This window comes from Tursiops truncatus, chromosome 2 (assembly GCF_011762595.2).
Source record: "Tursiops truncatus isolate mTurTru1 chromosome 2, mTurTru1.mat.Y, whole genome shotgun sequence".
Taxonomy (NCBI): Eukaryota; Metazoa; Chordata; class Mammalia; order Artiodactyla; family Delphinidae; genus Tursiops; species Tursiops truncatus.
Window position 1 is genome coordinate 82,729,084 of NC_047035.1, and position 27,428 is coordinate 82,756,511.

The 27,428-nt window shown below is 45.0% G+C and overlaps 2 protein-coding genes across 2 annotated transcripts in view; one reads left to right on the forward strand and one right to left on the reverse strand.

The window, feature by feature from the left end:
- The first annotated feature begins 1,555 nt into the window (after window positions 1-1,555).
- Window positions 1,556-17,789, forward strand: THBS1 (thrombospondin 1). The gene is made up of 22 exons (XM_033851437.1): window positions 1,556-1,714; window positions 2,289-2,384; window positions 2,662-3,221; window positions 4,135-4,210; window positions 4,492-4,691; window positions 4,813-4,935; window positions 5,985-6,078; window positions 7,480-7,653; window positions 7,964-8,140; window positions 8,444-8,617; window positions 8,855-8,982; window positions 9,089-9,241; window positions 9,684-9,902; window positions 10,267-10,374; window positions 10,921-11,080; window positions 11,224-11,342; window positions 12,946-13,180; window positions 13,366-13,593; window positions 13,763-14,034; window positions 14,445-14,542; window positions 14,646-14,785; window positions 15,692-17,789. Exons 2-22 carry the CDS (start codon window positions 2,318-2,320, stop codon window positions 15,697-15,699), a joined length of 3,513 nt encoding a protein of 1,170 aa, XP_033707328.1. The 5' UTR covers window positions 1,556-1,714; window positions 2,289-2,317; the 3' UTR covers window positions 15,700-17,789.
- The window catches only part of FSIP1 (fibrous sheath interacting protein 1), a 206,644-nt gene continuing 196,757 nt past the window's right edge, over window positions 17,542-27,428 (reverse strand). Inside the window, exon 12 of the mRNA XM_033851438.2 lies at window positions 17,542-20,987. Coding sequence (XP_033707329.2) covers window positions 20,941-20,987 — 47 coding nt within the window. The 3' untranslated portion in view covers window positions 17,542-20,940. The remainder of the gene's footprint in view (window positions 20,988-27,428) is intronic.

The window sequence follows — 27,428 nt, forward strand, 5'->3', positions numbered from 1 at the left end:
AACAACTGTCTCAGGAACACACTTATCCTCTAGAGGTGCTTGCTGAGTATTGAGTAACTAGAACACACTCCGTCACCCACATGCCCCTTGTCACACAAGAAAAGTGAAATTGCTGTTGGATGAATGTAAACTTGCGGGTGTTTCCAGCAGTCAGGAGTCCGGCCACACGTAAATGCTAAGGAGGGAAGTGAACCCCGGGGCTTTCCCTGGCCGGTGGCTGAGATCCTTATTTGGTGAAGTTGCTACCTGCTCCCTGGGTCCCAGGGCCAGTCTGATGGTGCGGGATCACAGCAGGGGAAGTGTAGCTGCTGGCGCCCCAGCCGGAGGTGATGAATGGAATTCCAGGCAGCTGGAGTCATGCTGGCTTGGGACGGTGGCTTGGACACCAGACTTCCAATGACAGACATATTAAGCAGCAGCGCTCACGGCAACTGGTGCACCCACAGAAATGTAACCCACACCTCGGTTTCGGGAGCCGAAAAATGAAAAGAACGTTTAGGGAGAAAAAGAAAAAAAAAAAAAGGAAATAAAATGATAAGCAGAGGGTAATTTATTACTCTACGGGTCTCTTCTGTAAATAATTTGAGACCCTGGAGCCAGATGGTGCTGCAAATCCTCCAACCTCCAAAGGAGTCACGTTAAGAAGCACGAGTGGGCACAAAAACTGTTTTTCAAGACACAATTTCAATGTTGGCTTGAGGGAAGTGGATAAGAGTAAGTTTCCTTAACATTCCTGACTAGAAAGAAGCGGTCAGTTCGCGTCCCCTTGATCAGAATTAGCATATCGCCCCCAAGCGGCCAGCCCTGGAAGCGCCGCAGCAATTGGGAGAAGGGACTTGCCCAGGGACTCCGGGGCCGGCAGCTGCAGAAAGGATGCCCTGACGCGCCGTGGGAAGCCGAGCCCCGTAGCCGCCCTGCTGGCCGGCGCGACACCTTACTCACGTCCCTCGCGGGGCGGGGTCAGGCGGAGGACAGGCGTGGGGCGAGGGCAGGAGCGCGGCGCCAAGTGGGCCCCATGGTCCCCACCCCACCTGGATGGATGGACGAGGGTCAACAAGTACCCAAGAGGGAACTCCTTCAACAACTGATTTCCTCATGGTCCTATTTACCCCGTCGGGCTCAGTTTTTCCCGTACAAACGGGCTCGTGTCCACCCTTCAGCCGTCGCGCAGGCATTCAAGGGAACGGGTTTGCCTGAAAGCCCCCCTAAGGGTCTTGGGTGGCTGTCCAGAGCCCCGTCGGCTCGGGATGCGCACAGAGTGCACGGGGCCGCGCGGCGCCAGAGCCAAAGTGCTGAGCCCATGAGCGTCAAGGCCGCGTGGGCGGGCACCTAATTTTCTGAGAAGTTCCAGTGCTCCTCGGCCCGACCCCTGTCGCCCCCCTTCCCCTTCTAGCTGGAAAGTTGTGCGCCAGGCAGTGGGGGGCGGAGAGAGGAACCCAGACTGGCCCCCCCTCCCGCTTCCTGCCCGGCGGCCTCCCATTGGCCAGAGGAAACCCCAGGAATGTGAGCGCCTCTTTAAAAGCGAGCGGCTCCGCCGCCTTGCCAGCCAGTGCACTCCGGCCGGCCGCCGAGCGCTCACCACGGCGAGCTCTCCCCGCGCAGCCTCCGATCCCTCGGCCTCCGGGCGTACCGCTCTGCCCGTGCTTCTCCAGCGCTCGGTACCGTCGCTGCGCCTTCGTCGCCGGCCCCGGCCTCTGCACCCGTGTCCACACAGGTAAGGAGTCCCTGGGCGGCCGCCGAGGACCAGTGCTGCCCTGGCCATCCACCTGGAGCTCCCAGGCTTCGGCGCCTCAGGGACCCCGGATCTCATACTTTTCGTCTTCCCCATCCTGTCCCTCCCAGCCGCTGGGGGACTCTTCTCATGGAAGGGCTCCAAGGGCCATCCTCTCCAGCCCTGGGGTTCACAAACCAACTCGCCAGGACACCCCAAGATTTTCTTCTCCTCGTCTTCCCTAAACCTTTCTATCAGTCCTCTAGAAAAGAGTTTAGACTCCCCCCGTGCCCTCCCCGGGCCCCCAAACTATATCTCCTGATGCTGCTGTTTACCCTCAACTTCTTAAGGAAAGGCACCCCGCCCCCGATTGTTGGTCTTGCCCCACAATCTCCTCCCCTCAACTCTCTCGTTTTCTTCCTGCTGCCCTCTCCAAAGTAAGTACTGTTGCCCCTCGTTGCCGCAAACGTGGAGCCAAAGGGGGATCCCCAGGGACCCGGCCCCAAGCCCAGCCAGGTTTTGCCCACCCGCCCTGCTTGGCTGCCTCTGACCCTGGGCTCTGTGCTTCTTGCTGCAGGCTCCCTGCTGGGCACAAACAGCTCCACCATGGGGCTGGCCTGGGGACTCAGTGTCCTGTTCCTGTGGCATGTGTGCGGCTCCAACCGCATTCCAGGTGAGTCTGTATAATACCTTTTGAGGGGGGAGGGAAGAGGAAGAGGTCCGGTTACCCCAGGTGTGCCTCCCTCCCATGCACTCCCCTCCCAGCTGCTTCTCCCCTGAGCCCTGACCGAACGTGGGGATGCAGGTTCCCTGTGACCCTGGTGTTTATTCAGCTCTTTCGGTGGCTGCCAGGAGCTTTCACCCTGTCCCTCTGCCCCACACCCCAGAGCTGAGCCCCGCCCCAGGCCCAGCCCAGAGAGCTCACCGTGTGTCCTGCTCTTGTCTAATAGAGTCTGGGGGAGACAACAGCGTGTTTGACATCTTTGAACTCACGGGGGCTGCCCGCAAGGGTTCCGGGCGCCGACTGGTGAAGGGTCCTGACCCTTCCAGCCCAGCTTTCCGCATCGAGGATGCCAACCTGATCCCCCCTGTGCCTGACGACAAGTTCCAAGACCTAGTGGATGCTGTGCGGGCGGAGAAAGGTTTCCTCCTCCTGGCCTCCCTGAGGCAAATGAAGAAGACCCGGGGCACGCTGCTGGCCGTGGAGCGGAAAGACCACTCCGGCCAGGTCTTCAGCGTGGTCTCCAATGGCAAGGCGGGCACCCTGGACCTGAGCCTGACCGTGCAGGGGAAGCAGCATGTGGTGTCGGTGGAAGAAGCACTCCTGGCGACCGGCCAGTGGAAGAGCATCACCCTGTTTGTGCAGGAGGACAGGGCCCAGCTGTACATCGACTGTGAGAAGATGGAGAATGCTGAGCTGGATGCTCCCATCCAAAGCATCTTCACCAGGGACCTGGCGAGCATCGCCAGGCTCCGCATCGCCAAAGGAGGTGTCAATGACAATTTCCAGGTGAGGCCTCTTCAATTCCTGGTCCATGGGGTCGACTGAGAGGCAGCTGATCTGCCAGGAGGGCAATCACGGGAGAGGCAGGGGTTCTAGGACAGGAAATCCTGCCTGTGTATTAAAGCAGCGATTCTCACACTTCAGGGAGCATCAGAGTCACCCGGAGGACTTGCTACAATGGGTACTGCTGCACCCCACCCCTAGAGTTTCAGATTCAATAGGTCTGGGATGGGGCCTGATAACTGGCATCTCTAACCAGTTCCAGGGTGAGGTTGGCGCTGGTGTTCTGGGGACCAGACTTTGAAAACCACTAAAGGAAACAAGAAATAGTTTTCCTATAACAGCCTGTTCAAAACCTTAAATACTCTTTATGCTCTTCTCAAGGAAAGAACTTATTTCAAATGTGTTCCAGCAATTACAATACTGCTTGAAGTGGGTACTTTTAGGAGCAGAATAAATACCACTTTGCTATTTGATTCCTCATGGGGATGTAACTGGTCTCAAAGAAAAGATTAAAATAGTGGCTATTTGCTGCTGCAGCTTCTTCCATGCTTAAACGTCTAGATCTTTGTATCTGTGGCTTTGAAACGCCCACATTTAACTCTTTGACACTGGAGAGTGTCATTATATCCTCCGGTCTCAGTATCAGATTCCATTTCCTGTGTCTCCGAGTAGGCTGATAACTGAATTCTTTGTACAACACTGAAGACTTGGCACAAGACACAGTTAAGATTTTTGAAGTTGTTTGGCTGTTCATGTTGGTGTGTTATTTTGACATGGTGATCTTAAAAGGGAGTTCTTTGAAACTTCTAGAACATCTGTTGTGTGCTTTTCCCAGCATAAACAGTCTCCCCCACCCACTGACCCCCGCCCCCCCTCCCCCACCAAGCGTCTACAAATAATGTGTGTCCTCCCACAGGGCGTGCTGCAGAACGTGAGATTTGTCTTTGGAACCACACCAGAAGACATCCTCAGGAACAAAGGCTGCTCCAGCTGTAAGTGTTTTTAGGGCATACAGGGAAACTGGGGCAATTCCACCCAAAACAAGTTGAGAAACGTATGCAATGGTGGTTGTGCATAAATTACCCCAGGGAACATAGCTAAGAGGTATATAAAGGTGACCTCCAACAGCACACACACGCATCCCGTCCTCCTGCATCCCTCACCCAAAATGAAATGTCTTTTACGGCTAGGAACCCTGGGGACTGGCAGGTGAGGTCTTCTGCTTGAAGATCCTCTATAACTTTCCCCATCGTGTTCCTCTGTTCCTTGGCAGCTACCAGTGTCCTTCTCACCCTTGACAACAATGTGGTGAACGGTTCCAGCCCTGCCATCCGCACCAACTACATTGGCCACAAGACAAAGGATCTGCAAGCCATGTGCGGCATCTCCTGTGACGAGCTATCCAACATGGTCCTGGAGCTTAGGGGCCTGCGCACCATCGTGACCACGCTGCAGGACAGCATCCGCAAAGTGGTCAGTGGCCTCCGCCCCCCCCCCCCCCGCCCGCTAGCACGAGCCCTCGAACGTGTACCACCGATGATGCTGAGGGACTGAAAGTGAGGCTGGACGCTAATGACCTTTCTCCCCCTTTTAGACTGAAGAGAACAAAGAGCTGGTCAATGAGCTGAGGAGGCCCCCGCTCTGCTACCACAACGGAGTCCAGTACAGGAATAGCGAGGAGTGGACGGTGGACAGCTGCACTGAGTGTCGCTGCCAGGTAAGGGGCTCGAGAGACTGAGATACGAATAGATGGTGCACTGAAGCCACAGTCTCTGGGGGAAGATCCAGATAGCCACACAGGCCCTTTTTATGTTCCATGGCCTGATAACCCAAATGGTGTCTTTTTCTTAAGATGCAGTTATGACATCTAGAAAACCTTTAAATGCCCAAGAGTTTTTCAAAGTCTTAATGATACCCTAGGCTAAGTATCTAAAAGAACGTATCTACTTAAACATCTCAGTAACTTACCTGCTTTAGTTCAAGGGCTAAGTGTTGAATGTCAGGTAAGTAAAACCTAGTTGAACTTTCTTCCCCCCAACCCTAATTCGTATTCAGCTATGACACAGAGATTCTTTTAATACAGTACTGATTGCTGTTCAAATCACTTAGCCCACCATGTTAGGACAGAACTGCCCACTTAGCTCAGATGGCACTGCCTGCAGTGTGTATGTCCTTCTGGGTCTCCCTGCCCACCCTGCAACGCCAGGGGCAGGGGAGTGAAGGGGGTTTACCTGACTCATTGAGCAAAGTCAAGCTGAAATACAAATCACGGATTGCTGGATTTGCGAGTCAGATTTACTAAATTCCCATTCTCGTCCAATATAATATAAAGCCCGATCTATACATGAGAAAATACGATGCTCATTGATCTTCTTTTCCCCATAAAGATATAATTTAAAACTTTTCAAGTCCTGGCTGAGTTTCATGAGTTTGATTTTTAGATGCAGAGTAATAGATCTGACCCGTGACATTCAGTGGTTCCCACTGGAGAAACTCTTCACGCTGTCCTGTGCATGAGAAAGTGACTAAGTGGCAATTAAGAAAGCTCTCTCCGAGGGGTGGAGTGACAAGTAACTAGCACCAGAACTGTCTCTACAGTACTGGTGGCTGCCAACATGACAGAGGCAGATCTTCTATTAAAATCATTCCACTAGAGCATTTAACAGCCCTGACCACGTGTCAACCTGTAATGGAAATGTTTCAATATGTAAACTTCGGCTTGCAGTATGCCTAGTAAACCATTTCTCCCTCACTCCTGCCCTGCAGAACTCAGTTACCATCTGCAAAAAAGTGTCCTGCCCAATCATGCCCTGCTCCAATGCCACAGTTCCTGATGGAGAATGCTGCCCGCGGTGTTGGCGTAAGTTCTTAAAACTGCATAATCATGCTTCAGCGACTGGATCAACTGTACATAGTGCTTGAACCCCACCCCCATCTCCATCATATGTTTTTCGTTCAGTTTCTTGCTGCGACACCTGGTTAACTGATGGCTTGTCTGCTGTAGAGAGCCAAAAGTGCCCTTATGACTAAACTTGATTACCCCCCTGGATCACAGTACAGGCAATAATCTTGGTATAGCTTATTGAGAATGATCCTATGCTTTGAGGAAAGAAGAGAGGAATCGGTAGCAGTGATAGCTCTAAGTTGATTGCTTTTAGAATTTGTCCTTATGGCCTAGAGTCAAGAAAAATCTGCTCACCAGAGAAATGGATGGCTTTGGTGCGAGCATTGGACTTAATTGGGCCTGAAAGTTCTACCCATTTTGTATACAGACATAAGAGACCTAAGACAAAACAGCAGTTTGAGTGTCAGGGCCATAAAAGAAATAGGGCACTGTGTTGTTTCATGGTACCCAATCCCTGGCTTTTGTTGCCAGTATGAATTAATCACTTTGCTGAGACAGTATAGTAGGTACAAGTCATAAAAATGATTCATCACAACTAAGATAAATAAGACGAGAAAGTAGTACTCACCCTTCACACCCACACCTCCCACACCCACTGCACCTACACACACTGATCACAACTCAGAATAACCAGTCCCCTCCAGAGATCACTTCAGGTGTGGGTTAAAGGGAACAAAGCCAGCTGGGGACTGGCGGAGCTCTGAACTTGAATCAGGGATTGCTAGGAAAGCTTCCAGCTGATGGCAAGAGAAAACAAGTTCTCTGTCTCGTGTCAGATACAGCTAGACGTGACTATAGTCATCGTGCCTGGGCAGATGATAAACAAACGCACTTTCCTCTTGTGAAAATATATGCAGAAAAGGTCCCAAATGCTAGGGTGAGAGAAGCAACATACTGACTAACCTCATGACCGAGCTGGAGCCACAGCCAACAGCGGCTCTGCTGCCTTCAACTTCATCTGCCAAACACATGGTCTCTGGCTCCCCTGAAAGGCAGAAGTGACTCCTATAAGTTGCCTAAAACTCAAGTATTTTTGGAAGCCTGGGACTGGAACTGCCTACTGAAATATCTTAAGTCAGAAAAGGGAAACTCATTTGAAATGCAGACAGGAGGAGAGAGGGAGTGATGAATAGGAACACACACAGGGAAAAGGCTCAGCTGTACCAGCCCAGGCAAAGCATGCAACTCCTACGAGGCTGTGCACAGAATGACCTGGCATAAACCCCTTGGCCACTGGCCTAACAACTACATTGCTTGTCACCCTCTAGCAAGGGAAGAAGAAAGTCCTGAGCAGAGCAGTCTAAAGAATAGCTTGTTTTAATGATTGCACGCTAAATGCGCCCATGTCCTCTGCAGCCAGCGATTCTGCGGACGATGGCTGGTCCCCATGGTCTGAGTGGACCTCTTGCTCTGTGACATGTGGCAACGGAATCCAGCAGCGTGGCCGCTCCTGCGACAGCCTCAACAACAGATGCGAGGGCTCCTCCGTGCAGACACGGACCTGCCACATTCAGGAGTGTGACAAGAGATGTAAGTATCTTGGCCACTTGGGGATGCGGAGAACTGACCTGTCCTTGTCGTCACCAACAGCAGCTCCGTAACACAGAGGTTAAGAGCACAGGTTCTAGCCTCTGGACCTAATCCCAAGTCTCCCCCTTATCTATGCACCCTTGAGCACAACTTAGCCTCTCTGAGGCTCTTTCCTCATCTGCAAATCGGGGGTAAGAATAGTTCCTGATAGGGCTAGTTTGAAGATTTTGTTTAGATAATGCATTTAAAGGCACTAGCACAGAGCTTGGCTCATGGGAAGCACCGTATAACCATCTGGTTTGTCCTTTAGTTAAACAGGATGGCGGCTGGAGCCACTGGTCCCCGTGGTCGTCTTGTTCTGTAACATGTGGAGACGGTGTGATCACAAGAATCCGGCTGTGCAACTCTCCCAGCCCCCAGATGAATGGGAAGCCATGTGAGGGCGAAGCTCGGGAGACCAAAGCCTGCCAGAAAGACGCCTGCCCCAGTAAGTGCATGCGTCACCCGGCAGCAGCTCTGCCCAGCTGGCTGGCTGGCATCTGCAGCTTCCAGCTCGGTGGGTCATGGACGGGGAAAGGTCCCTTCCTAGAGAAACAAATAGAAGCACAGTCCTGCACAGCGCAGCGGCTTCTTTTAATGGAAAACAGAAAGAACAATTTCAGACTCACCCTCTTCCAGAACATTCTTTCCATGTGTCAGGGTAGCATGAACAAACTCAGGAGAGTCTCCTGTGAAGGTAAGGCGTTTGAAAATCGGCATTAACTTTGGCCTGTGGTTCATTTTCTTACAGTCAATGGAGGCTGGGGACCCTGGTCGCTATGGGACATCTGTTCCGTCACCTGTGGAGGAGGGGTGCAGAAACGTAGTCGGCTCTGCAACAACCCCACACCCCAGTTTGGAGGCAAGGACTGCGTTGGTGATGTGACAGAAAACCAGATCTGCAACAAGCAGGACTGTCCCATCGGTAAGCCATGCAGCCCAGGACAGAACCACTGAGTGCCATGGTTAGCGTTCACAGGGGTTCGGCTTTGAATGGTCCTGAGTGATTTGATTACTCTAAAATGCCAGACGGACAGCATAATCTCAACAAGCTATCAGTTGTTTAGATCCTACAATATTTTACACCCTGGTTTAAGTGTCCAGAATGGCAGTTACTGGGAAGCAGCTGAGACCCACCATTTGCCTGTCTCTCTTGTCTCAGATGGATGCCTGTCCAATCCCTGCTTTGCGGACGTCAAGTGTACCAGCTACCCTGACGGCAGCTGGAAGTGTGGTGCTTGTCCCCCGGGCTACAGCGGAAATGGCATCCAGTGCAAAGATGTTGATGAGGTGAGAAGCTGGGAGTTACCAGACCTAGGAAAGCAGCTCACCTGTCCTAGTCATTTCCTTTGGCAGTGTTCTCTAAACACGAAGCAAACTGCTGTTTCTTCCATAGTGCAAAGAAGTCCCTGATGCCTGCTTCAACCACAACGGAGAGCACAGGTGTGAGAACACAGACCCCGGCTACAACTGCCTGCCCTGCCCGCCACGCTTCACTGGCTCGCAGCCCTTCGGCCGGGGCGTGGAACATGCCACCACCAACAAACAGGTAGAGCAGAGGGGACTCGTAGACGGGAGTGAAGGAGGGGTGTCCTCAAGCGAAAGAGCCACGAAAGGAGGGAATGTCATCTTATACCCTTCACAAAAAACAGGGAAGGGGGTGAGTGGACAACCTAGCTCTTAGAAACGGGACTAGAAAATCCACTGTACCTCCAGCAAGGAAAACAGGTCCATCACCTCTGACAATGCTGCTCTGGAACAAGTTGTGAGTGGATGGACTTCTAAGTGTCTAGGTGCTGAGCAATTTCAAGGAAAACGCACATAAAGCCACGTTAGCCTGTAACCTGGACATACCCAGGGGCGGATGGGGAGGATCCACACTCTTCCCATGGAGCTCTGTCTGTTCAGAGACGATGGGGATCTGGGTTCTTGGTTCTGCGGTGCCTGGGGACTCTCGAAGGCTCTGCCTTAATGTCCGGATGTACCCTCAGGTGTGCAAGCCCCGCAACCCCTGCATGGACGGCACACACGACTGCAACAAGAATGCCAAGTGCAACTACCTGAGCCACTACAGTGACCCCATGTACCGCTGCGAGTGCAAGCCCGGCTACGCCGGCAACGGCATCATCTGTGGGGAGGACACAGACCTGGACGGCTGGCCCAACAAGGACCTGGTGTGCGTGGCCAATGCAACTTACCACTGCAAAAAGGTAGCCCCCGCTTTTCTCGCCCACCTCCAGAAAGCCCTTATCAAGGGAACAGGCTGAGGGATTTTAAATGCTTAAAAGTCTGAAAATGAAACTGAAAGATTAAATCATCCAAAGGCAGAGCAGCCCTAATTCTTATTAATATTAAATCACTTGGTGCCAAGATCATGAATGGGGCAGCAGGCCCTGTGGGCAGTCGTGTTCCACAGTCGATTATGTTGTCCAAAAAAATGTTCACTTCTCTACCAAATACTAGCAGAGCATGGCTGTGTTCCCAGCGTGTACAAAGTCTAGAGCGTTTATCTCTGGTGCCTGAGCTGAGCAAAAGGCATGCAAACTGCAGCTGTAATGTGTCTTCTCTTTCCAGGATAATTGCCCCAACCTTCCCAACTCAGGGCAGGAAGACTATGACAAGGACGGAATCGGCGACGCCTGTGACGATGACGATGACAATGATAAAATTCCAGATGACAGGGTAAAAAACGTTTTCTACTCCTCTTTCAGCTTTTGTATTCAGCAACAGCCTGTAACACCTTGAGATTCAATGAAGTTACTGATATCTAGGATCATCAGAAGTTATTTGTTGTGTTTCAGTAGTTTGAGGACATAGATGTTGCCAAGAGAATTTTTAAATTAGGGTTTTGTTTTTCATCACAACCTTCCCTTCCCCCGGTTGGAGCAAGAGGTTACAATATGTGAGCAAATGACACTTCGCTCCCCAGATTGGTTTCAAATGTCTTCTCTAAGTCACATTAAGATTTTCTTTGAGCGCACTGAGAGCAGTGATGTTGAGTTTCTATTTACATCTCACTGACTCGTAACCAACAGCAATTCATTTTTCATTCATTATGTCCTGGCTTTTAACTTTTGCAGTGACCATTTTACAGAGGATTCAATTAGTATATCCACTAAATAGAAAATAATTGTTGCATATTTTCACAGTTTTATAAATATTCTGCATGTGGTTTGAGGCGGGCTTCATGGACCGTGTTGTAAAATGCTCTGCTTCTTCTCTTTGCAGGACAACTGTCCGTTCCATTACAACCCAGCCCAGTATGACTATGACAGAGACGACGTGGGAGACCGCTGTGACAACTGCCCCTACAACCACAACCCAGACCAGGCTGACACGGACAACAACGGGGAAGGAGACGCCTGCGCAGCAGACATTGATGGGGACGGTAAGGCACTCCCTGACTCCAGCGGGCCCCAGTGTCTCTCACTTGGCTCTCAACCTTGAGCAGCCCTGGCTGTTAGGGTGCGATTTGGTTGAAACAGCTGAGGCTGGAGATTCCAGCTCTTACCTGTCCCCTGTTCTCTGCAGGTATCCTCAATGAACGGGACAACTGCCAGTATGTCTACAACGTGGACCAGAGAGACACTGACATGGATGGGGTTGGAGATCAGTGTGACAACTGCCCCCTGGAACACAATCCAGATCAGGTCGGTGGATGCCTTTCAGAATCTTTCAGTAAAGTGTTAGAATATCCCTTTCTAGGCCCCTAAAAAATAGAGGAGTTAAACAGAGTTCAAACATTACCACGGCTCTCAGTGCTCTCAGAGCCAACTGTAATATTTTCATGTGAACAGTTTGCCTGACATGAGTTCCTCGCAGTCTCATAGGTCTTTAGTGTGACAGTCTTGTAATGTCAATCCTGTCTTCTACAAGAAGGTCCACGTGACTTGCTCAGCGGGATCTACCATTGTTAAGATAAATTATACAAAGCAGAAATCTGTGACTGACGACTCTACGGGAATATTAATCATATTTGAAACTAAGAGATGGAAGAAAATATCCCTAAGCACGATACACAACCATTTTCATGGCTAATGATATAATCTGGCTGCAAGAAATTCAAACTAAAAATAATTCCCCCAAACTGGAGAAATCCCTGTTTCATTGTCATTCTTCAAGTGTTTGGCACTGCAAGCAGATAATTCTCCGTAGCACTGCCAGGGAGTGCTGCAAATAGACATCAGCCAGAACAAGTTCCTTTTCTTGTGTAATTGCTCATCATTATTTTCTAGCTGTGAAAGTTAAGGCATTGTTCTGAAAACATAGAAACCAGCTTTTAAAAAATGGGAATATTTTTAAAAGATTCAAAAAATGAGAAGTCCAGCTGAGCTCCTAATGTTTGTTCGTTTGAGCTCCTATAAAACAGAAAGCGACAGGATGAATCTCTTTGGGGCCGTAATGGGAAAGCACGAATGATCTGGGATAGCTTTCCTGATCAGATGGCATTGAGGGTCATCTATGTTGAGTTTGGATCTTACTATAAATTAAACCTCAATGCTGTTTAACCTCCCTGGATGAGTTTTTGGTTCTTCCGATAATAATAAAGTTTATAACAGTTAATGAATCATGTAAAAATCTTAATGGCAAAGAGCATAAATACTGGCAAGAAACATTTCAACTTGTGTATAAATAATCCCTAAGCATCCCACATACACTGAATAATGTAAAAGAGTACTCTTGAGAAGTACAGTTTTGAAAGAATTTAGAATTCTGACTACCTGAGCCAACAGTTGACAACCATTATGGACTAGAGATATAAAACCAAATACCTAAAAAAAAGAAGAAAATAATTGATCCCACCATATGGATTTCCAAGTATATATAAAAAGCAGTGCCATGTTGCCATGATTTAATGACCTAGAGTAGACGCTGACGTGTCAACAATTTCCTAATTGAAAACTTAAATGGAAAATAACAAATTGTACTCAAAGAATTTCATTTATCATTAAAATGTAAGCAGTTAACATGGCATCCCATCCTTGGGGATTAGTTAATGCTTTCTATTGAATTTTATTTCGACAGTTTTCTATTTAAAAAAAAACAACAACAAAAATCCCTATTAAAACTGTCATATGAAAACAAGAGTCAAGAAGAAAAACATTTAAAATCTGTTAATATGACTAGCTTTTGGCAGTGGCATATAGACTTCAAACCTCACTGGCCGAATCCAACACTGGAGAATCTTACATAAGTTCTCTTTAGCATCAATGATTCATACTCCAATTGACCCTCTGTTTCTGTCTCTTTCAGCTCGATTCTGACTCGGACCGCATTGGAGATACCTGTGACAACAATCAGGACATTGATGAAGACGGCCACCAGAACAACCTGGACAACTGTCCCTACGTGCCCAACGCCAACCAGGCCGACCATGACAAGGATGGCAAGGGTGATGCCTGCGACCATGACGATGACAATGACGGCATTCCTGATGACAAGGACAACTGCAGGCTCGTGCCCAATCCCGACCAGAAGGACTCTGATGGTGAGTCACTGGAGCCACTTTTAGAGTCACTGAAACCATGGCTGTCTGGATTCAGGAAATAAAAACAAAGCTGAATGCATTTAAGGATGAACAGACCAAATGTCAGCTTTGAGAAGACAGTGAATTTCTGGCACCAGTCACGGTTATTTCAGAATTTCACTGTACTCTTGCCTTTTTGGCCTCAGGTGATGGTCGAGGTGATGCTTGCAAAGATGATTTTGACCAGGACAACGTGCCAGACATCGATGACATCTGTCCCGAAAACGTTGATATCAGTGAGACCGATTTCCGCCGATTCCAGATGATTCCTCTAGATCCCAAGGGGACGTCCCAAAATGACCCTAACTGGGTTGTACGCCATCAGGGTAAAGAACTCGTCCAGACCGTCAACTGTGATCCTGGACTTGCTGTAGGTGAGTAGTGAGTTCTTCTAATGAAAGGCCAGTGCATAGAGGGGAAAGAAGCAAATATAAAAGCTGGCAGTCGTGTGTGTCCCCATGGGTGCTAAAAAATGCCTAGGAGTGTAACGGAGAACCTCCCGAAGGCTGCAGGTTTTAACCTGGGTCTGGCCTCCTCTTCCAGGTTATGATGAGTTTAACGCTGTGGACTTCAGTGGCACCTTCTTCATCAACACCGAAAGGGATGATGACTATGCCGGATTTGTCTTTGGCTACCAGTCCAGCAGCCGCTTCTACGTTGTGATGTGGAAGCAAGTCACTCAGTCCTACTGGGACACCAACCCCACAAGGGCTCAGGGATACTCCGGCCTTTCTGTGAAGGTCGTGAACTCCACCACGGGGCCTGGCGAGCACCTGCGGAATGCCCTGTGGCACACAGGAAACACCCCCGGCCAGGTGAGAACAACACCCTGCAGAAGGGGGAGAGGTGCTAGACCAGCACAAGGGATGCTGTGCTTTGGCCAAGCCTCCCAACAGGGAATCTTAGCTATCACGTTCCCCGCATCACCAACTGCAGCATTAAGTTCTGCTTTGAAAAAACATCCTAGGGTCTGAGAGGGGAGCCCACTTCAAATCCAAAGGCAGTTTTAGCCTCTTCAAACAAACAAATAAAAGTTTCTCTTCTCTCTGCTTTATATGTACATTCAAGGCTACACATCTAATGAAAAAGGCCTTCGGAAAAAAACCCTACATTGCAGCCCTCTAATTTAGGTCAACTCTGTACCTTTCAAGCACCGTTTCTCATGGAATGAAATATAAATCTCATAATGAGGCTGTTTCAACCTTTTCGTTTCCTTTTCCTCCAGGTACGCACGCTGTGGCATGACCCTCGTCAAATAGGCTGGAAAGATTTCACCGCCTACAGATGGCGTCTGAGCCACAGGCCAAAGACGGGTTTCATTCGGTAAGATTGCTCTGATTAAATTTCACTTAAGTCACACTGACGGGAGAGAAGGAGAGGACCAAAAAGCAAGGGTGTCACTAACGCGACTTCCTTTTTCCTGCAGAGTGGTGATGTATGAAGGGAAGAAAATCATGGCCGACTCAGGACCCATCTATGACAAAACCTATGCTGGCGGTAGGCTAGGGTTGTTCGTCTTCTCTCAAGAAATGGTGTTCTTCTCTGACCTGAAATATGAATGCAGAGGTAGGAGCAAAATGACAGTGAATATACCAGTTGACATCCCTAGTTCAGACCAATACCAAGAATGCCAATCATGGGAGAGGCTGATTTAAAGGCTATTTTAGAGAAAGGGTTATTTATATTTTGCTGTTGAAGGCATATGATAAAAAATGAAATAGTGCCTCTGAACTGCGGCTTATGAAGTGCTGAGTCCTTGTGAACCATTTTAATTTAGCAATCTCTGTTCTCTTCATAGCCAGCGCAAAAAAACTGCAGACAAGCTCCTGTACAGTTCAGACCCCAGCAATAATACCTAAAAATTTTTAAAATTTTACATTTCTATGTCTTGCACACCACTTAGTTTTATTCATGCCATTACAGCCCTGGTTGTCTTTCAGAACCTTTCCCTCTTGGAAAGGAAGGGAAAGGAGTATTGCCTTCATGTTGGCATGTTAAATTAATTTTCACTACTAACCTTTGCTCTTTTTTTCATTTAGTGGTTACTTAAGCTCTCACTGAGTCTAGCATTGGGTCTCCTACAAAACAGGTGCTTAATAAACGTTTACTGGGCCAAGCTTGGAGCCAACAAGATGAAGCACAGTAAAAAAAATATGGTTGCTGTTACTCAATATTTAAATTATGGTGTAATCTTTGAGTCTTAAGTTGTAAAATAAAACTCCCTAGAGTTTTAACACGGAAAGACTTAGAAAGCACAGCATAAGTTCTAGAAGGTTATGCAGTGTCAAGCTCCTAGCAACCATGTTCCAACACACTAACGTGTAATTATATAAGCTGACAATCTTAAAATATGCTTTTGACATTATAAAAGTAGAGCTATGCCTAGGTTGTTAACGTATTAAGGGATATTAAGATGACAATGCCTTGATGAATTAGTTTATGTATTTATGTGTTTGTCTATTTATTTAACAGATTCCTAATCATCAAACTGTTGATGAAAAGACTGATCATAACCATTGCTGGTATTGCACCTTCTGGAACCATGGGCTTAAGAAAACCCCCAGGATCACTCCTCCCTGCCTGCCTTTGCTCTCTGCTTGCATCAGTGTGGACTCTTAGAACATGTGACTTGCCTCAAGAAAATGCAATTTTCCAAATCAGACTCAGCATTCAGCCTCTGAATGAGAAGAATCTTCCAAGGATATAAACAATGACTTTGGTTGGCTTTTGAAAAATCAAAAGCATCCACTTGCTTCGGTTGGAAGGTGTCTGTCCCACTCTGCTTTTGTCAGGGCAGAGGGCGATTGTGAGGCCGGCTCTGAGCAGTGGACTCCAAAGCGTTTTCAGGCGTGTGAGAGAAGGGAGGACTCGCTAGAATTGACAAACAAAACCAGCCCTGACCGACTCCCTCGGGAATGGGGGGCGGGGCCGACGCCCTAAGGGGAGGGCGCATACCCAAGAGACGATTGTATGAAGAAAACATGGAGGGACTGTTCCTTTTTCGGTACTAAATCATTTTCAGGGGAAAGACTGTTGATGGATTTCATGATGCTGACCCATGTTAGCTGATTGACCCACGTAAATAGGCACTTAAATAGAAGCAGGGAAGGAAGGAAAAGACTGGCTTGTGGACTTCCTCCCGGATTTCCACCCCTTACACATCACCTGTAGCAACCAGAACAGGGAGTCAGAACTAAACCAGCACAAGGCAGTGCTGGCTGCCACTGCCTGGTTATATTGAAATTGTCAGCTGTATTCCAGACGTAGCTTGTGCAGATGTAGCAGGGAAATAAGAAAACCTACCATCTCAGTGAGCACTGGGCTACCTCCCATGGGAAAGGTAGCCGTGCTTGTATTTTTATGGTTAGAAAGGCACAAAATTATCAACTAAGACATTCCTTTTCTCTCTCTTTTCCTGAATATCATGGAGTTTTCCAATTTTCTCTTTTGGACTGTAGTTTGGTGTTTTTTTTTTTTTTACAAACATTTTACAATGTAAAATATTTATTTTTTACTTATTCTGGAGGATCTGTCTGAAAGACTATTCATGGAACAGGAAGAAGCGTAAGCATATCATCTTTGCTGCAAGTCTTCATGACTGTAAGATTGTAAATACAGATTATTTATTAACTCTGTTCTACCTGGAATCTAGGTTTCATATGGAAAGTGTTTGAGAGCTGGTAGTTGAGATTGATCAGCAAAACTTTCATAGGAATGGCACAAGGAAATCAGCACAGCAAGCTGCTCTTCATTTTGTGCTTAGACTGAATGATTTGGGATTCTTCTTTTTTCCTTTATTTTTTCAAGTGGAATTATTTGGTTGTCCATTTGCAAGTGTTTTTAGTTTGCAAAGAAAGCCAGGAGGGCTTTAATACTGTTTTGCTCCATCCCTTGTGCCTATTTCCAGGGAGATGAAAAGCATCTACATTTATTATTTTTGCCTTTTTCCAAATGAAAAAAATGACAAAGGTGAAACTTGTATACAAATATTACCTCATTTGTTGTGTGACTGAGTAAAGAATTTTTGGATCAAGCAGAAAAGAGTTTAAATGTCTAACAAACTTAAAGCTACTGTAGTACCTAAAAAAAAAAAAAGTCAATGTTGTACATAGTATAAAAATTCTTCACAGAAAAGTATTCCCAATAAGGAAATAGCATTGAAATGTTAAATACATTTTCTGAAAGTTGTGTTTTTCTATCATCTTGTATACCATTGCTTTATTTTTATAAATTATTTTCTCATTGCCATTGGAATAGATATCTCAGATTGTGTAGATATGCTATTTAAATAATTTATCAGGAAATACTGCCTGTAGAGTTAGTATTTCTATTTTTATAAAATGTTTGCACACTGAATTGAAGAATTGTTCGTTTTTCTTTTTGTTTTGTTGATTTGTTTTTTGCTTGTTACCCTCCTCCCTGTTTTTACTATTTGCCAATACTTTTCTAGGAATGTGCTTTTTTTGTACACATTTTTATCCATTTTACATTCTAAAGCAGTGTAAGTTGTATATTACTGTTTCTTATGTACAAGGAACAACAATAAATCATATGGAACTTTATATTTATACTTACTGTATCCATGTTTATTTGTTTTCTGGCTTTATGTTATGAGGTATGGGTAAATTCCATCCTCAAACCAATAGAGTATATACAAAAAGAAAACACAGTAAGTAACAGGAACATTCGTATTTCCTATACGATTTAGGAAGACTGAGTTGCTTAGATGACATATTTGCTGGATTTGTGGAATAGAAGAACAAAACAAAAATTAACCTGTCATATTAAAAACACAGCAATGAGAAATGTCCCCCCGAGATGTGGGACCCAAAAGGATACAAGTTCATATTTTACCAGTGTCACTAAATGTCATTTATTGAATCCTTTTCAAAGTCCAGTTCTGTTTCTAAAAACAATGAAAAAGGAAAACAGGAGTGAAGCACACAGAATTCACAGCTACATCTTCTGAGCCATGAATGAGGGCACTGGGTGGGCAACACCATTGCACGTTGTGGAGAAGCTTTAGAAACGTTAACGGAGGAAGAACTGTCCTCGAAAAGTTGGGTCAAACTCTACAGGTAACACTTTTTGGAGAACGACTATACCTTTGGTCAAAAACGGATGACTACAGAGACAGGTCGAATTTGGACGAAATCCTAAAAACATATATACATATAAAAAATCAAATTATTTTGTGAAGAGAAGGCCAATGCCTTACAATAAGCAGAACTTGAGTTTCAGGTGGGCTAACCATGAATGTAGAATACTGGCCAATTTTTAGTTTTAATAAGAACAGGTAGAATAAAAAAATTTATGAGTAGGTTAAAGGTCTCGCTTTGAGATCTATTAAAACAAAAAGGACTGGCTGAGTGAGATAGACTCTTTTTCCTTGTTGATCTTTCTCTCCCATTCTAGAAACATCTATCTAGGGTAGCATAGTCCTATATAAGTATAAATTGCCAAATCATTTTATGGTATCCAGGTAAAGAGTCAGGAACTAGAAGGTGTTGGTAATGGTTATAAAATTTGGAAAACTGATTTGAAAGAAATAATTCTTTGAAACATGACATTCACTCTCTGAGCAGCTCAACGTGTGAAGTCTTGGGAGAGAATTCTAATTCACTTTTAAGTAACAGAACAAAAGTAACTCAAAATATCAAGATGGGACAGAAAAAACTGTCTGGGAACAGGAGGTTTTTCCCAGGCATGCTGCATATTCACTCCAAGACTGACCTTCGTATCAGGTTGTACTAAAATACAGGATGTGTTAAAAATTAAAATTATGCCATCGGGGTATAGCTTTTTCCTTCTATTTTATTGTCATGCATTTCAAAGAGTTGGATAGGACGGCAGTTTTAGGTCCTCTGGGAATTTACAATAAAGGTGATGCCAGTAATTTTCTTGAGGAGTCATAAGTAGAAAAACCTCAAATTTTAAGATCCTAAATTCATTCCTGAAATGAATTAGCTCTTGCTCTTTTATATCTTTTCTTCTCTATCTTGTTCTGGGGCAAACACTCAGGTCTAAAAGGAACCTTAAAATAAAAACTTATTTTTTAATAACATTTTCTTTCCCTATCAGGGCCTTTCTTTTTTTTTAATCTGGAGCCTTCATGTTGAATATATTAATCTGGAGCCTTCATGTTGAATATATTATACAAATTCAGCTTGCCAGTTCTTATTAGAGGTACTTTCAGTTGACATGCTATGGAATGGTGTCACCTCTTTCAATGGTAAAATTCACTACTTAAAATCATTCTGTTTTCCTTTCCTTCTCTTAAACTCTTGTAACATAAAGATTCACTCTGCCGCAAATACCATTTGCAGGAACAGTTTACAAAGGCATAAGCTCTCTCTCCAACATCTATCTCCCTCTCCCCTTCTCTCGCTCTTTCCTGCTCTCCCTCTCTCCCTCCCTCTCCCTCTCTCTTTCTCTCTCTCACACACATACACATACATGTCAAACACCAGAAGCACATGGGTTTAGAAAGCCCCACTCCTCTGAAAGGCTTATGGGCAAAAATGGCTCCTCTCTATCACCACTGCAAATCCCCATCCATACCACCTCTCTCCTCTGATTGTTCTGACCCAAACCCTATGCCACACATGTCACTCCTATGAGAGTCCAAAATCATGACTTTTAACCTCTGCTGGCAACCCACGGCAAAACTCTTAGCATCAAGACAAATTACACTGTAGCACATTAACATCAACAAGAACCACTGCTGTTTTAATATAAACTGAAAAAGGCTAGAAAAAGAAATTGCCTATCAATTCTTCTGAAAACAGTAGCTATAGAAGTCTTCACTTTAAAAAGTCAAGCAAACTTGACGTAAGCAATCACTAATATTATCCAATATCAGTAGATGAAAACATTCGAGCGAAAAATAATAATGCTACATATACATTATTCCAAATTTTGTTAAATACTGCACAATAGCTCTTTTTTTTTTTTTTAGAATCAGAAATAAATTGGACTTCTAGTTCTAATGCCAATTCATCATATGGAGTGTTGACATAAAATGTTCTCATGAATCCAGGCTACTCACTTGTAACTAACAAACCCTCTCTCTTCAAATAGTACCACAGGTTATTTTTTTTTAAGTAGCTGATCTTTATTTGCTGCATTGTAAAAGGCAAACTCTGAAAGAAAATAACTAAATATAATATATGTAATAATTCAGTCAAACTTCTGCTTATGAAAAGTACCATTACTAATAAGATAGCAAGGATAGCCTAACATTGCTTTGTTGAGAAAATTCATGTCTCTCCACGGCAAGTTGTACTTACTTAACAGGCATTAGAGAGGAGGAAGGAAGGGAAAGCAGGGGCAAAGCTACAATTCATGGTGATCAAATCTGTCTAAATCACAATAAAGTGGCAACGTATCAAATCAAATACAAAACAATCATAGCATTTCAACTAGTTTTAACGTAGCACACATACATAAATGTTGGTTTCTATAACGTATCCCTGATGTTGCAAATTTAGCAATAAAAAATTTTCCCAGGAATTTCAATGAGGAAAAACCACTGAACAATTATACCACGAGTCTCAAAAATATCAAGGAAATGTGATCCAGAAAGAGAGAATCCAAACATTAAAATCATCATTTGAGGAATGGTCTCTATAATGCATTCATTGAATTCAAAGAATTTGGAAAAAATGTGATTTAATTTAATTTACCAGCTTTCTTAAAAGCACACCCCAGCAAGTCTTTGCTTAAGATTCTTTACATTCTTCTGTTACATCTTCAGTCTCCTGTTCATCTGCACATTAAAGACAATAACCAGATATGTCAGAAATCTGTGCATAATTAAGAAAAACCATCAGCCTATAAAACATTAAATCCTTTTACACATGAGACAATAATCACATTCTCATTTAATATTGGACAGCTCACCACAAGCTGCATACAAAATTTACAAGAAAAAGTGAGAGATAAGGTGCCTGCCTTCATTGAGCTTATAGCTGAGGGAGAGTTTTTTGGGTTTTGAGAGCTAAAATGGTTTTGGATTTGGAGATAGGCATTTTTTCTTTGTACTAAGTTTCTGGGAAGCAGGGTGAAACCAAAAGTAAATGTAAATATTACAGTTAGGGTAGATTAGAACTAATCACCTTTCATTTCTTTAATGTGAGAAACAAATTGTGACTCTAATAGAAATGGAATGGAAATATTCTTCTTAGCGAGAATGTTATCAGAAAAGGCAGAACGGACAACAGCACCAAATAAAAGAAGACAATAAAATAGAATCAGGAGAAACTGGAACCCTCACACACTGCTGGTGGGAATGTGAATGGTACAGGGGCTTGGGGAAAGTCTGGCCGTTCCTCAAAAGGTAACCAGAGACCCAGCAATTCTACTCCTAGGTATGTGCCCAAGAGAAATGAAAACATACATCCGCCTAAAAACGTGCACACCAAGATACATATAACAGCCCCAAAGTAGGAACAGCTCAGATGTCCATCGACTGATGAATGAATAAAGAAAATGTGGTAAACCCACACAAAAGAATATTATTTAACAATAAAAGAGTAAAGTACTGATACATGCTCCAACATGGATGAACCTTGAAAACATTATACTAAGAAGCCAAACACAAAAGGTCACATGTTGCATGATTCCATTTATATGAAGTGTCCAGACTAGGCAAATTCATAGAGTCATAAAGTAGATTAGTGATCACCTACGGCTGGGGGGTTGGGAGAAGATGGGGAGTGACTGCAAGTTGGTACAGTGTCTTTCTCTGGGGTAAGGAAAATGATGCAAAATTGATAGTGGTGATGGATACGCAATTCTGTGAATATACTAAAACCCACCGAATTGTATGGTATCGTTGAACGGTGGCCCCAAAAAGGTTATGTCCACATCCTAATCCCTGGTACCTATGAAATTTATCTTACTTGGGAAAAGGGTCTTTGCAGACATACTTAATTAAGGATCTTGTGATAAGATCATCCTGGATTATCCAGGTGGGCCCTATATTCATTAACAAATGTCCTTTTAAGAGAAAAGCGGAGGGAAATTTGAGACACACGCAGAGAGAGAAGAAGGCAATGTGAAGACAGAGTCAGAGACGGGAGGGATGTGGTCACAAAGCGACGAAGCCAAAGAATGTCCACAGCCTGAGAAAGTGGCAGAAGCAAGGAAGCATCCTTCCCTAGAGCCTCCAAGCAGAGTGTGGCCTTGCTGACACCTTGATTTCAGACTCCAGGCCTCCACAACTAAGAGATGATAAATTTCTGTTGTGATCATTTGTTGTGGCAACCGCAGGAAACTAACACAGGTATTTAAAAAAGATGTCAATAAAGCTGTAATTTTAAAAATCAACCTAATAATTAAGGGTAAATGATTTGGAGTTTCAGAGAGTAAAGTGAGAAATGTAGTGATAGTGTCAATGCATGGAGAAGAAACAGTAAACAGGATGTAGAGGAAGGTGGGATGGATGAGACGTGCACCTCAGTAGCCCACACATGCAATGAGCGATGATAAGACCACAGCCCCTCGCCTTCATAAGTGCTCGTCCTTCTCTGTGGAGTGTTTTCCCTCTTGCCCACCCAGTAAATGACCACTCATCCTTGGAGGCTCAATTCAAATGCCACCTCCCCGTCTCTCCGGTGTTCATCATTCCCTCTAGTGTTGTCAAATACTTTGTCAGGAAGCTCTTATATTCTACTTGTCCCACTATGCTGCGATGATCTGCTTAAGTGCCTGCCTTCATCAGTAGCCTATGAAATAATTCAGAGCAGTGATCATGTCCTACTCACCTGATAACCTAGGAGCAGCATCCTTCATGAATGAATACAATGGAGCCCTGGAGCAGTGGTTTTAATCATAGCTACACAACAGAATCACCCAGACCCCATCCTCAGAACTGACTTTAAAAAATACAGATGCCCAGAGCCAACCCCTAGAAATCAATTTAATTCTGGAATGAAACCGAGGCATTAACCTGTTTTTAAATCTCACCAGATGAATCTAATGTGCAGTCAGAGGTAAGAAGCATGGTGTAAGGCATGGACTCAGTAAAGCTTAACATGCCAGGCGGACCTGAGGCAGATGCCAAGGAGAGAGTTCTGAAAATCAAAAGTACACAAAGCACAGATGATCCCATACTGGCTAAGTGTGTCTCCAAATAAAATACTAACCATGAAAGAGTAGAGAACTCAAGCTAGGACATGCATGCTCTCAGTGCTTAAGAGGAAGGTTACCCACAAGAAGGACAACAGGGATGGTTGGGGAGATAAGAAGACAATCTAGAAAAGGTAGTGACCTTCAGTAAAATGAAATTCAAGAAGATAAAGCAGGGATTGAGCAGATGGAAAAGAAGATACTTTCTGACATTATTTTCACCACCACCACATATGCTGGTATTTTTATAATCCTAAAATAGAGTGACTAGCAAACCATCTAATTCAGATCTTCTCACACTTTACTGTGCATACAAATCACCTGCTGGGGGCATCCTGTTAACATGCAGACTCTGATACGGTAGGTCTGGGACTCTGCAGCTCTAACAAGCTCCCAGGTGATGCTAATACCGCTGGTCCATAGATCTAGTCTACAGTAATGATCTTCAGTAACTTTTTCATTTCACTCAATTTGAATGAAGCAATGGAATCAGAAGTTCCCAATACCTGATAAAGTGATAAGTTCATTACAGTTAAACATCAAAGCTCTCCAACATTGTTCATTTTATACTACTAAACAAAACAGTTAGAGAAAGTGATATTTTATAGTAGAGAAAATAATCAGCGGCAAATGTTTATATGAAAAGTCTACCTGAAGAAGAACTGAGTTAAAGGAAATGAAAGTAATTTGAAAAGATAAATTCATCAGATATAAACTTACTATATACTAAGGTCTTATATAAAACAGGAATTAGCCCTGGGAATTTCTAACATGGCAGCTCTGATATTTTGATCAAAGAAACTTTGGAGGGTTGATTAAGTTACTAAGAGCATCTGAGAAGCAATCAGTAGCCTTGGAAAAGTAATTTAACAAATAATAACTAGGAGGCCTGAAGACACACACTGAGAGAAGGAGAACTCCATCAAAGCAATGATGAGTTAAACATTTCCCTGAGAACAAGACAAAATACTTTTTAGTGGAAAAGGAAAAATATTTTTTAGTGGAAAAGAAAAAAGTCAGCTAGTAGTAGTATTATTTTCAGAATCTCACTGCCTCCACTGCAAACCAGTAAGACTATAGTACAACAATGAAAACTTTCTCAAAACAATCTAGTTCCCTTCAAACTGTTCAGGTGGTATGAGTAATGATACACACTAACACACACCTCCTTCAAACTGCAACATCTTCCCAAAAGTCAGTCCACCTGCAACCATGCTTCACTGAGCGAGTTACAATCAGATCCTTTGATGGGCAGAATTTCAACATGAAATATATTTAGATTGTAAAGTTGTCATTGTTTAGAACTTGTTCTATCTGAAGACCCCAACAGGATAACATAATTAGCTTTCCTACATCTAAACTGAATGCCATATTTCTCAAATATGCACAGCAAAATCTTGTGGCTTGCATTAATTTGACAGACTGAATACTCTACATCAGGGACTCTGATTTCGGTAAGTCTGGCTTGGGCCTTGGACATAGGTACAAAACAGACAAACAAAAAATTTCCCAGATGATCTCTACCTTCACCGTGGTTAGGAATAATGCTCTGGTGGTTTGTAACAGTGCTTTCTCAAACTTCACTGTAAGTACCACAGGAGGATCTTATTCAAGTGCAAGGGGCCTTAGGCCCTGCATTTCTAACGAGCCCCCAGTGATTGGACAACACTCTAAGCAGCAAAGGCTTATAACATGGGATGGAAATCATATGGTCCCAAAGGACCAAGCACATGAAGTAGAGGGCCAAACAGGGCCATGTTTTCCAGGAGAGTACATGCTCCTTCTAAAGGGAACATCTGCTATTCAGCTCTCCTCCCCAGTGGAAGACCTGCTCATTTGTTAGAAAAGTCAGAAATCCAGGCTTTTATGAGAAATCTCCTGATGAAATGTTAAATATATACTATGTAGGCCAACCAAGTCCAGTCACCGAGCTAATCTTTTTTTTGAGCTAATCATTTTATGTGGCTTTTCTCATTTGATCCCTATTACAACCCTAGAGGGTAAGTACTAAAGCCAACTTATCTTACAGATAAGGGAACCAAGGTAGAGAGGAGAAAGAGATTAAGTAACTTGCATAAGATCATCTGCTAAAAGCCGAGCAAGGATTCAAACCTAGGTCTGTCTCACCCACAGCCCACACTCCTAACACTAGACCAGATCATGCTGGTGGGTGGGTGAACAAGGCATCTCTCTGCTCATCTAGGTTCTAGCCTCGAATCTCGCTACTTACCTGGACTCTATTAACTTTGTCCTTTGGGTAATTAATTTGCTCCTTGGTTTTATGTTCTCAGTTTCAATTTAGAGTGACCAACCAGCCCAGTTTGCCAGGGACTGAGGGTTTCCCAAGACAAGGGCCATTCAGTGTAAAACCAGGACACTCCTGAGCAAACCAAGACAGTTGGTCACCCTAGTTTTCATTTAGGGGTGTTATTTTAAAAACAACCTTGGGGGCTTCCCTGGTGGCACAGTGGTTGGGAGTCCACCTGCCGATGCAGGGGACACGGGTTCGTGCCCCGGTCCGGGAAGATCCCACATGCTGCAGAACGGCTAGGCCCATGAGCCATGGCCGCTGAGCCTGCGTGTCCGGAGCCTATGCTCCACAATGGGAGAGGCCACAACAGTGAGAGGCCTGCATACTGCAAAAAAAAAAAACAAACAAAACCTTATCTGTTAGAAATTTTTAAGAACATTATTCACTAAATGGGTCCTATGGGAAATTCCACTTTGTTTTTCCATGAAGAATTAATATAGTCCCGTCCCCGTTCTTTACTATGTGACTTTGTGTCCCTTTTTGCCCTATTTTATTGTTGTTATTTGTTAATCATATTTTCCTCTTTGTGATATGAATTTATGTTGATAAGCAGTTCAAGTGCCTGTTGGGAAAAAGAGAATACTGTACATGCATAGATGCCTTTTTGATTATCTAGGAAGCAATTCAGCCTAAGATACTTAAGTACTAGACTAACCATAGACCTGAAGCACCAGTGTACTTGGTGGTGTCTCCCAGGTTGATGGGACCAAAGACCACTTACTCTCCTTACACTTCCATGTGGAGGAACCTACAGTGGGGGCATATCCAGCATCACCCCACCCCACCTCCCCTCTCCCCATGGGAAGAACAGTCAGTTATCTGACTGGTGAGTTTAGGGGAAGAAATGGCATGCTCAGCTCACTCCTCCCTCCAAGGGGGTCAGCATCCCCCGCCCAGGGTGCTCCTTTGTTCCTCTGTACTATTGCTCCACATGGACAGGTCTCCATGGGTGAGGCTTTTCACCTCTGCCAGTGACTGGGTGTATAAGTTCATTTTGAGGGTGTAGCATTAGGAAGACCGTTTGGCTGCCTGCCCAGGTAACAACAATCCCCTACGTTTTATCAGCAATAAAGCCAACCTCCTTGATCTCCACTTGTCAGAATCTATCCATCTCTCAACTGGTCTGATAGGGGTGGGGAAGAGAAGGGACTATTTATCCATCCCCTGAAACCCCAACAGTAAGTGAGTACAACACTGACCTTACTGGACCTTGTTTCCAGAAAGTCAAATAACAGTAGTTACCACTAAGCTTAAAGCACAAACATGAAAAATGAAGTATTTCAGGAGGAGGGATCAAGGTGGCAGAGTAAAAGGACATAAGGCTCACCTTCCCCCACAAACACATCAAAAACACATCTCCATGTGAAACAATGCTCTCTGAAAACTGGCAGAAGGACTCCTATACAACCAAGCCTGTAAGAAAGATACACAGAGAATCAGGCAGGAAGAGAAGGAAAGCAATCGGGTTGGGACCTGTGCCCCTGCAATAGGAATCGGAGGAAAAGGGAGATTACACGGGCGGACACCTGCACTGGGGAGTGAGCAGTTCGAGCCACAGATTGGGCACCCCAGGCTGGGGTCCTACACAGGGGAGACAAGCCCCCTTAGCTGGTTGGAGGACCACTAGGACAAACAGAAGGGCTATGAGAACCCTGGACTCTGCCCCTGAGGAGCGAAGGTGCACTGACTACCCCCAGGCAGGGCGGAGAGACGTCTGCTCAGGGCAGCCAGGTTTCCTGCAACCGCAACCGCCTCGCCGTGTGCCCA

Bases quoted from the DNA above. Each gene is read 5' to 3' on its own strand.
- THBS1 (XM_033851437.1), top strand. From the start codon at position 2,318: ATGGGGCTGGCCTGGGGACTCAGTGTCCTGTTCCTGTGGCATGTGTGC. The intron at 11,081-11,223 runs GTAAGGCACTCC...TGTTCTCTGCAG, and splicing joins AGCAGACATTGATGGGGACG to GTATCCTCAATGAACGGGAC. The intron at 13,594-13,762 runs GTGAGTAGTGAG...CTCCTCTTCCAG, and splicing joins TGATCCTGGACTTGCTGTAG to GTTATGATGAGTTTAACGCT.